The 11,480-nt window shown below is 32.2% G+C and overlaps 1 protein-coding gene across 1 annotated transcript; it reads left to right on the forward strand.

Annotated features, from left to right (window-relative positions):
• The first annotated feature begins 7,331 nt into the window (after positions 1-7,331).
• LOC149241901 (homeobox-leucine zipper protein HAT22-like) lies at positions 7,332-9,675 on the forward strand. Its single transcript, XM_089374069.1, has 4 exons — positions 7,332-7,864; positions 7,954-8,318; positions 8,455-8,534; positions 9,023-9,675. The coding sequence occupies exons 1-4, from the start codon at positions 7,657-7,659 to the stop codon at positions 9,291-9,293; spliced, it is 924 nt and encodes a 307-aa protein (XP_089230195.1). The 5' UTR covers positions 7,332-7,656; the 3' UTR covers positions 9,294-9,675.
• Positions 9,676-11,480: the final 1,805 nt, after the last annotated feature.

Consider the following 11,480-nt stretch of genomic DNA (forward strand, 5'->3'; position numbering starts at 1 on the left):
CTACATATTTTGCATAATCCAAATATTTTAGAAGTTTTCTGAGGCATTTAATCTTTTTATGTATTGAAAAACACAATTTAAATATTAAAAAACTACAATCTCCCCAAAAATTATATTATCAAATTTTGGTTTTAAAAAATCAAAACATAAATTAACAAAATTATGATATAAAAGAAATATGTCATATTTATATAAAAAAAAATTCTAATTTCATTTAAATGTTGAGATAAAGATTAATTAAGTCTTCATACATCTATTCAATGTTAGATCTAAGACTTTTGTGATCCATAATGTAGATAAATGTCTAAATTCAGATTAATCATATCATTAAGATTTGGTTGAAGTTTCAAAACAACTAAACGACTTATGTGATTCATAATGTAGATAAGTATCTTTCAGATTAATCACATCATTAAGATTTGGTTGAAGTTTCAAACCAACTAAACCAACTAATGTGATTCATCCTGAGGATGAACTACATCTCAAAATAAACCACATTAGTTGATTCAAAATGTCAATTAAATATTAATAATGTAATTAATCCCAAAAAACATTTATCTACCTCTATTCAATTTTATTAATATTTATATAAAATTATAATAAATATATATTTATTTTAATTCAATGACTTTCCAAACATATTTATCATTTCCAAAATTATTTAAATTATAAAATAAATTTTTAAATCAACACTTTTAATTGTTGTAAATCATTATATTTAATCATTTGTAACACGCGGCTAAGTATAAGACATGCCATAATTTTGTATTAATGTTCTGGCTGTATGAATATAGTTAATTTATTTTATCAATTCAAAGTTATTTAAATTAGGAAATAAATTTTTAATCAACCCTTTTTAATTTGGTAAACATTATTTTAATCATTTGTAACAAGCAAATTATCATAAAACATGCCATAATTTTCTATTAATGTTCTCAATATATGAATATAGTTAATTTATTTTATCCCGAAAACGTAGACAACCTAGGGATTATTAGATAAGGAATATAGTTTTCATGACTCTGAATATGGAACTTTTTTTTCTAATTGTGACCGACCGACCACATGTGAACATAACTTTATGAAAATACGCACCGCTCGCATGTGAACACAACTTTACGAAACTACACACATCACTTATCTAGATTCCATTGGATAAGAACATATGTCCTTCCAAAATATATCATGATGGGTGACTAGTGCAAAAATTTTAATAATGTGTTATAATGCCTTTGTGCTTGGAATAATAAGGGTTCAATGTGTAAATAATTGTATTGCACGTGAATAACTGATTAGCTAAAATGTCATGTCACCATTGTACTAAATAAAAAGAAAAGAAGCAAGTATAGATAAAAGGAGACCTATTGAAGTAATAATAATAATAATGGTAGAGATGTTCAGATAAAACCCCCCTTGAACAAGTAGGCCAACTTGCATGGAGGGTACATACCTAGGAGTTTATTGTTATTTTGAAATTTGTTTTTTTTATGTTGTTGGGTGAGTATTGTTTTCAAAGAAAAGGCTTGGATCTTGACAATCATAGAAATGATATGAGTGATGAGGAGCATAATTGCACAGAAACAACCAACCTCCTCTGTGGTCAAACCGACAAGACAATTCATTTTTCCATCCATTACAAACACTTTCTTGAATGCATTTTAATTTTTTTTTAAAGGGTGGGTCCCACTGTGTTGCCAGTGAAAGGGAATGGTGATAATGTCGGATAACATGTTCTTCTCATATCATATGGTGTTGATGCACACGTGTGCGCATGCATGTTTGCCTTCTTGTTCCCTCCTCTCTTCTGCTTCCTTCCCTAGAAAGCAAACTCTCATGTGTCGGTGGGTTAAAATATTGAATAAAAGTCTCCCTCCACTCATCTCAATTTCAAGAACTAATTTCAAGAACTCACATGGGAAAAGCAATGACATTAACATATATATGGCTTTGTATATTTAGGTTAACATATATGGCTTTCTATATTTAGGTGACAATTTTGTGAGAGTAGTCATTTTGGGTGGGTGTTGTATATTGAGGTTAAATTTTTGAATGTGGAAGATTAAAAAAGTGAAATTTTGTGAGAAAATTTTCAAAAAAAAATTGATCGTTTTGATTGTTTGAATCGTTTTTTATGGTGGAAATCGATTCAGTAGCATCAAGGATTCCTAAGACACCTAAAATTCTGACGCTGAACAATTGTAATTCGGATTTCTAAAAATTTCAGCATCGAAATCTTGTTGGAATTTCCATTATTTTCTGAACGAAAATGTGGCCTTGTTAAACTACTCTTTTTGGGTGTTATCCATCAAGGTGACAAGCATATCATGATTTTCGTCAGAATTTGGCTTTTTTTTTTCAAAAATTCGACCATGGGCACAGTGATGGAATTTGACGGGCAAATTATCCATCATGAGGTGATTTGTCTGTCAAATACAGCGATAATTTTTTCATAACCGTCAACATCTTTTGTTAAAATGACTAGAATGGGTGCTAGAATTGCCAAAACCGTCAAATTTGACAGGTAATTCAAATTTGAAATTCCTACCCTGCATGAGAGTGTTTGAATCATTATTTAATGGTGAAAATGGATTCAACACTGTAAAAAACCACCTATGAAACACCTAAAATATTAAAATTTGATAACTGCCATCCATATTTCCAAAAATTTCTGTAAAATTTTATTAAAATCACAACAAAATTTTCATTATTTTCAAATTTGAAATTCCTACCCTGCATGACAGTGTTTGAATCGTTATTTAATAATGCAAATGGATTCAACACTGTCAAAAACCACCCATGAAACACCTAAAATATTAAAATTTGATAACTGCAATCCATATTTCATATTTCAAAAATTTCTCTAAAATTTTATTAAAATCAGGACAAAATTTTCATTATTTTCCTAGCTAAAATATCGCCTCGTGGCACTAAGCGTATATTTTGTGGAGCCAGCGACACACAAACCCCCCATAGCGACATAATATTTAATTTATTGTGTTATGTGTATCGAGAAATTTAGGATGAAACAAAAGTGCCGGAAAAGCGGTCCTCTCGGAAACCAGATAAAAGAAAGGGAAAGTCTCGGAGTTAAGGAAGCCGGTCTGGAGCCGTGGGGTCCAGTGTCAGTGAATGATAACCAATGATTGCGGAAACTGTCTTGTCTGTGCAGGAGCAGACAGAGTAACGTGCCCACTTGCCATGCCCGTGTGCTGTTGACACGGTTACAGTCGCATGGCGTCCTAGTCTTTGACTACTTTACCCAATCCACGTTGGCAATCAGTTGGGTCTCAGCCAATGGGAGGAGACCGCCCACGAGATATTCACGTGAAGATCTTTTTTGGTTGAAAGCTCAGCTACTCATTATATTATGAATCATTGTGACGTCAGCAGATTCCTGACTAGGATGGGAAATCGGAATTTACCCATTCGGAATGAATGATTATGAGGCACGTTCGCTTCCGTTGGTTCCCCAAATAATTTCCGCTTCTCATGCCATGATTTCCTCGCACTCTTCAAGATGCCCGTTGAATTGGTTTACAAGCCCCCCTCTCTCTTCATGGTACTCATGTGACCATAAGTGATGGTTTGGAAGGTTATTGGTCACTTAAAGCTTATTTTGTTGTTATCATGGTGTTGAGAGGCGTTCTTTAATTTAATATGATATAGATATTGTAATGTCTTGTTATGTTATATTTATTGGAGTTGTCTTTAGTGTGATTTTTTGGAAGTTTTTTTCCATCAAATTTGGACGACACTAGAAAGTTCAAAAAGTCCCACTAAAGACAACTCCAGATTTGTTTAAATATCTTTTTGTTTGCTAAGTGGTGTGAGTCATGAGATGGTTGTATGTTTAATCTTTGGTTTGAGACACTAAGACCCAGGGGCATTTAAACCATCAAAATCACCCGGGATCGCACCTAGCCTAGGCCACACTAGCCCTTAACATGGCTGGATCTTTGCCCATGAAATTTCAACATCTAAGCCATCAAAATCACCCTCGCACATAGCCTAGGTCACACTAGCCCTTAACATGGCTGGATCTTTGCCCACTAAATTTCAAACTGGTAACCTTCCTATCACATAGTGTCTTAATAGTACACCCCAACACGGTTTTGAATTGTCGAACTACATAAAAATAAAAATAAAACCAACTTAAATCCATCTTAATTCTAGCTCTATGAAGCTTCCAGAGAGATCAAATCCCTTAAAAATCTTTTGCAAAACTTGAAAAAAATTTACACCTTGAGAAATTTGATCTTTCTAAACATTTAATAAATCCATAATTAAAATGAATCTATACAATGAAAATTTCAAAAATAATATTTAGAACAATTTTAGATTAAAATAAAAAATTAAATAATTTTTAGGATTGATGAAAAATTTTCCTCAAATTTTTTAACTCACATCATTGACTTTCCCCAATGGGGAAAAATTCTACTGAATATTCTAGGATTTTTGCTAGTTACCCAAGCATCTTAGGAGTTTAGTGGAGGAACATGCTCTTATAATAATTGTCAAAGGGTTATTCTCATCTTAGAATTTTGCTTCTTACCCTAAGTTATGACTTGGGGATCTTGGGAGCTCATTGGGGAAATGTATTATTATATTTTCAAAAGGCTGCTATTCTTTTTCCATTACAATTAAAATTGTTCTCACTTTTTCAAAGGAAGATGTCTCCTTCTAGTTCATGAATAATTGAAAAGCAAACCAGATTGATTTTTTTAATGTTGCAATGTTTATTCCTTGCCTTGTTGGTTAAGGATCGATTTATTTAATACGCTAACGATCTTCCCATGATTTAGGCGGGTCCATTAGTTTAGTCAAAAGTGTTTACCTTGTCGTTGTCTAAGTGTAATATTTTGAGATGAACGATTCATTGAATTTTTTAGGCCTTTTGTTCGAGTGTTCTTCTCGCTTCTCTAGTAATTATTTATTTATTACTAGCATCATAATTTAATCTAGTTTGGTTGGTAATTATTTATGACTAGCATCATAATTTAATTTAATTTTGTTTGGTTGATATTGTATTTTAGTCTAGGTGGGGACCTAGTTTTTCTTTTCTTTTTCTTTTTTATATTAATAGTAGTTTTTGAGGTTTGCTCAAAAACTCATTTATCAATCTTATTCATTGTTATCTTGTTAGTTGTTATTAGGTTGTCGGTTGTTATTGTAAACTCATTTAATAAGTAAAAAGTTTGGTTTTAATCTTAAACTTATTTGGTTTAGATTTTATGTTATTGGTTGTTATTTGAAACTCATTTAATAAGTCAAAGATTTAGTTTCAATCTTAAATTTATAGGGTTTAATTCTTATGGTTGAGTTAGTTAAAATTCATTTAATAAGTCAAAGATTTGGTTTCAATCTTAAACCCTTTTTCTTTATTTAGTAATTATTTCAATGAAATTTAATCATATCATTGTAGTTTAGTCTTAAAGAGTATCAACATAAGATTTGATATTAAAAAAAAAATGTATTAGTTAAAAAGTCATTTAATAAGTAAAAGTTTTTTTCCTTAATCTTTTACTTAGTTATAGTTTATGTTTTATTTTAATTTTTGAAATATTTTAATTTAAAATCATGTTATTGACTAAAGAACAAATATTTCTTAGTATAATAATGAAGGATTAGTTTAATAAATATTTTTTAATTAATTGGTAAGATTTAATTTTTGTGGAGGGTTGTTTCTCAAATCATATGATTACTTTGAGGTAGTGGTAGAATATGTGATCTTATTTAGAGAGATTCTATTAAATAAGATCTCATGATTTATGAGCATATAAATGGATTAACACTCACCCCCATGTCTTTCAAGTTTAGGTCTACAACTTAGTACTATGGGTGGTACCAAGGAAGAGATTAAGTCCCTCCCCTTCTATGTTAAATCATTGTTTAGGATGAATCGCCTATTATGGCTTAGCTAGAAGAGTAAGTGTCCTTAATGATAAAGATCCCTCACAATGTGTTTTGGAATGCCTCCAGGTTGAGTCAAGTTTCAGAGTAAAAGTGGGTTGGGTGCTATTACATCTAGCCTAGGATTTATAGTGGTAGTTAGCTAAATTTGAACATAGATCTTACTCGAGGTGATCCCAATTAATTACCAATTCTCTTAAATCTAAAAAAGGAATACAAAAAATATCTACTTCCAATCTTCTAAGCTTAATGAAACTTCTATGATTAATGAAAAACTTATTACCTCTTGTAACAGGTCAATTCTTATTAATTAATCCCAACTAATTACCCTGAATCTAAATCTTACTCTTAACTCAAGTAATTCTTACTAATTACCAAATCAACACTCCTAAATCTAAAAAAAATTATCTTTTAATTTTCATAAAAAAAACACTATAATTTTTATATCATGTCAAAATTGGATCATTTCTCAGATCATTCATTATTTAAAAAAAGATTTTTTATTTCTCTAAGAGTAAAATATCTTTCAATCTCTTATCAAAAATGAAAAATATTTCCTCCATTTAAATTTAAGTCTTACTCAATTAATATGACTAATTATTAAACCAATTATCCTAAATTAAAAAAAAAAAAAAAACACATATTTCAATCTTTTACTGTAGTAAAAAAACCCTTATAATTCTTATAACATATAAACAAAAAATTACCTATAAAAACTAAATCATTTTTTTATTGATTTATTATCTATTTAACCAACAAATTTTTTAATTTACCAAATTTTACTTCACTACAAAGCAAAACATCTTTCAATCCCCTACCTCTATCATTAAAAAGTAAAAGATCTTTCAATCCACCACTGATTTAGCTTTCCTAGGTACCTTAGCCCATTCAAAAGTGAAAATTCTTGGTTCCAATTCCTTCAATATTTCAACTTTTAAATCATTTGGTTTAAAACCCACTAAAGGAGTGAAAGGGAAAGACATCCATTGATGCAAATGTGAGGGTTTGTTATGTATGTATGCATAGCTCTAATTGCCTTGCTATCTATCCCACTATAAAAGCCAGATGCATGAATCAATGGTGACATGATAAGAATGAAGTCACATCAATGTGGAGGCATGATTCCATGATACATGCCACTATTCACAAGTCTAAGGAAGAATATCACTATTGACCCCGATTTCATTTACATTTGGTGTCCAACATAGGGTAGTTGGAAGACCGTTGAAATTGTGGTTGGAATTTTGTATAAATTGGGAAAGTCTGTCGGAGGAAGATTGAATGATGGGGGTGGTGGCAGAAGAAGTGGTGGTGGCCACGAGAGGAGACTTAATTCTCTTTGTCAGATGCCAGCACTTATGTTGAAGTATTAGACACGCAAACTCTCCCTCCCCCCTGTGCAGTGGGGTTGGGGTGGGGATATTTTTAGTGTTTTTTATATTTAAGATACAGGTTGAATTGACGGCATAAACAGAAGTCATAATTACGAGGGCATCAATCTCTTTGTCTGGCTGTCCCATGTGGATTCATATAATCAGCCCATACCCTTCGGCATTTGCCACAGTAGATCTGCCGCCCTTTGCCTTTGTTCTTTCGTCCTTGATGTTATAATTAATACTATTATTATTCTTGTCTTTTTGGTAGTGAACCAGTAGGGCAACTCCATAATCCTCTCCTACATATTGCCTCTTCCTTTCCTCTCTTCTTCATCATCAGTCAATTTTCCCTTGGAGATTTTACATTCTTATGAAACAGATGGGTATGGATATGGAGGACTGCAATACAGGGCTTGGTCTGGGAATGAGTATTGGCCTTGGGATGAATCTAATGAGAGAAGACCTTCAACCTCACAGACATCATGTCAATGGCCCTCCTGTGCAGTTGGATCTGCTGCCTTTAGCTCCAGTACTGCCGTCCCGTGACTTGCCATGGCGGAAGACTTCACCCGGGACTGGTATATTGCAGCCCTGTTCAGCTTTAATTTCGTTTTAACTTTGTGTTTTGGTTCGATTTGTGGATCATGATGAATAATTGTATGTGCAGATGGCGAGAGATCGGCCGGGGAATCGAAAGCTACCGTGCCCAGGCGAATCGATGTGAACAAATTGCCCGCTTCCTGTTACTACAACGAAGACACGGGCACCATTAATGTGTCGTCCCCAAACAGCGCCCTGTCGTCGTTTCATGTGGACTCCGGCGGCGCGATCAACGCTGAGAGCAGCTGCTACGGCATGAGCGTCAAGAGAGAGCGCGAAGCCACCGAGGAATTGGAGGCGGAGAGAGCTTGCTCTAGGGTTAGCGATGAAGAAGCTGATCAAGAGGGCGGCACCAGGAAGAAACTCAGATTGTCCAAGGAGCAATCGGCTCTTTTGGAAGAAAGCTTTAAAGAGAACAGCTCCCTCAATCCTGTAAGTCGATCTTAAATATATATACAATCTTGATTTGCCTCACCTAATTTCCTTTGTGATTTCTTGATTTCCCTCGCAGAATTTCGTTTGTGATTTCTTGATTTGTACTCATGCAAGTTCTCTTTTCTTTATACAGAAGCAAAAGCAAGCCTTGGCCAAAAGGTTGAATCTCCGCCCGCGGCAAGTTGAAGTCTGGTTCCAGAATAGAAGAGCAAGGTTAGCTCATCCCCTTTCTTGATTCGTATTTTGATATGGCAAATTCGAATACTCAGTGATTCAGAAATCTTGATTAAAGTTAACTTATTCGTTTTTATAAAGATCGGTAATATTATATTGTGAAATTAAAACTTAAGAACTTGCTGGAATTCGTTTCAGGACAGTGATTCAGAAATCTTGATTTAAATTAGGCTTTTTTTTAATAAAGATAGGTAATATTATATTGTGAAATTAAAGCTTAAGGTAGAACTGGCCGGAATTCGTTTCAGGACAACGATTCAGAAATCTTGATTTAAATTAAGCTTTTTTTAATAAAGATAGGTAATATTATATTGTGAGATTAAATCTTAATTTAGAACTTGCTGGAATTCGTTTCAGGACAATGATTCAGAAATCTTTGATTTAAATTAGGCTTTTTTAAATAAACATAAATAATATTATATTTTGAAATTAAAGCTTAATGTAGAACTTGCTGGAATTCATTTCAGGACAAAGCTGAAGCAAACTGAAGTGGACTGCGAATTTCTGAAAAGATGCTGCGAATCGCTAACAGACGAGAACAGGAGATTGCAGAAAGAATTGCAGGAATTAAGAGCTCTGAAATTGGCGTCTCCGCTGTATATGCAGATGCCAGCGGCAACTCTGACCATGTGCCCCTCCTGTGAAAGGGTTGTTCCGGCGGAGAACAGCAGGCCACCGCCTTTCACTTTGGCGAAACCGCAGTTCTATTCTTATACGCATTCTTCGGCGGCCTGTTAATTAATTAATTGTATATCGGTGTTCTGTACTCAACTCAGGGTCCCCCTCAAGGTTTATTTATTGAGGATCTGCCTTGACTGTAAACTAAAGTAAATTAATCCGCACTCGGACGTCGCGGGATCGAAGATTACAGAGAGATATATATAGAGAGAAAGAGAGCGCTGTGTGTGTTTTAGTGAAGTATGTGTATATGCTTATGGATGGGAATCATAGTTAGGAGAAAAATTGTTATAGCTCATACGGACGGATCTGGTCGTCTTTTTACAGACCTTTCTCCCTTGTTATTTCTGTGGGTTTGTTCTCATTGTAAAAACCAGTTGACGAAATCGATAATACACAGGGGGAGCCATGATGTTATCAATGGCCTCCTTTTTTACTTAAATCTTTAATTCGCCCTGTAGCATTTTCAGTCTTTCAAGCTAAAATCTTCAAACAATTTTTTATGGTCAGCTCTGTCTCTCATAATTCATGGCAATAATCGGTTCAATATTATCTTGACATTTCTGTTTTTCTGTTTAGTCTCAGTCTTTGCCTTAACGAATGGTTTTCTTTAAACGTTACTTAAATTGCAATTTCAGAGTAATTACATTTTCGATATTCTGGGTCCATTCAGATTTTCAAAATATTTGAAGTTACAGTTATGAATGGACGGACGAAATCGCAACTTTAAAATAAAACTAAATTTAATTGTTAATTATTATCTTTTAAATTTTTTATGCGGTCACATCAATCAGTCACTCCCCACCCCACAATTTCCTTATCTTAGTTATTACGGTTAGACATTTGTGGCATAAAAAAGCGAGGGATCTCGCTATTCCATTGACTTTTAATCTCCACTCAAAGGGAACGGAACATGATGTTTGTTTTGTTAATAATAATGAACTTCGCAGTCCCCACACCATGTCCATCCGTACGAGAGGAAAAGCGAGGGTCGTGAATGGAATGATGCGTCTGGGTGGATGCTATCATTATTCTGTCGCGATAAGCTTTATGGGTCGTGAAAGGACAAGAATCGATCCCTGTTCGACTTTTCAAGAGAACTTGCACGTAATTCAACCGACTTTTAGTTTTATAATTATTATCATTTTAAACATTATTCGCAAAATCTCGGCGTTGCTTTTTATTATATCGCAATTATTTTTATAATTATTTTAAGATTATTCGTTTATAATAATGAAGAAGAAAACTCTTTAATTAATAAATAAAGAACTTTAGCTATTTTTTAATAGATTATGTAAAGTAGTGATATTATGTATATCGTTTACTATAAATATTATATTTAAAGAGAAGATAGACTAAATTGGCCCACTAATAATAAAATGATTATATTCAAATACTCAGTGGCCTCTTAGTTTGACTTTAAAGAGTACTTTGCAAATTCTATTTGTGGAGCCATTTCGTAGACTCCTAATTTCTTTTTTATTAATTATATTATAGGTAAGGGTCAAGATGTTTTATTTTAATTATATTTACTTCGATGTTTTATTTTAATTATTTTTACTTTCGATTTTATTAGTTGAAAACATTTTTAATTATATACATTTATTTTGATTAGTATAAGTTGGGTTTTAGCATAAAATTATATTATATTAGATTTATTTTAATTTTGGATTTTTAATTATATATATTTATTTTGATTAATATAAATTGGGTTTTGGCCTAAAATTATATTAGATTAGATTCATTTTAATTTTGGATTTTCAATTATATATATTTATTTTGATTAATATTTGGGTTTTGGCCTAAAATTATATTAGATTAGATTCATTTTAATTTTGGACTTTCAATTATATATATTTATTTTGATTAGTATAAGTTGAGTTTTAGCGTAAAATTATATTAGATTAGTTTCATTTTAATTTTGGATTTATCAAGTGGTGAGAGATCAAATCTCTCAAAGTGTAAATCTCTTTTTTGAATGTAAAACTTGAAGAATGATTTGCATCTTGAGTGATTTGATCCCCTTTGATACTTAATACTTAAGATGGATCTAGATTAATAATGAATAATACTTAATAATTATAATTTTTTATTTTTATTTTAAATTTATTTTTAATGGAATTTAACTAGTCAAAATGTTTACATAACATAACATAACCTTACAACATCTCTTCTATATTGGGTTAGACAATGCAATTATTTATTTTTAATATAATTATTTTGATTTTTTGGAAGCTCAAAAGTCTA

The sequence above is a fragment of the Pinus tabuliformis genome, chromosome 8 (assembly GCF_031772625.1).
Source record: "Pinus tabuliformis cultivar Carrire ecotype Pingquan chromosome 8, CPIR1, whole genome shotgun sequence".
Taxonomy (NCBI): Eukaryota; Viridiplantae; Streptophyta; class Pinopsida; order Pinales; family Pinaceae; genus Pinus; species Pinus tabuliformis.

Bases quoted from the DNA above. Each gene is read 5' to 3' on its own strand.
- LOC149241901 (XM_089374069.1), top strand. From the start codon at position 7,657: ATGAAACAGATGGGTATGGATATGGAGGACTGCAATACAGGGCTTGGT. The intron at 7,865-7,953 runs GTATATTGCAGC...TTGTATGTGCAG, and splicing joins GAAGACTTCACCCGGGACTG to ATGGCGAGAGATCGGCCGGG. The intron at 8,535-9,022 runs GTTAGCTCATCC...AATTCATTTCAG, and splicing joins TTCCAGAATAGAAGAGCAAG to GACAAAGCTGAAGCAAACTG.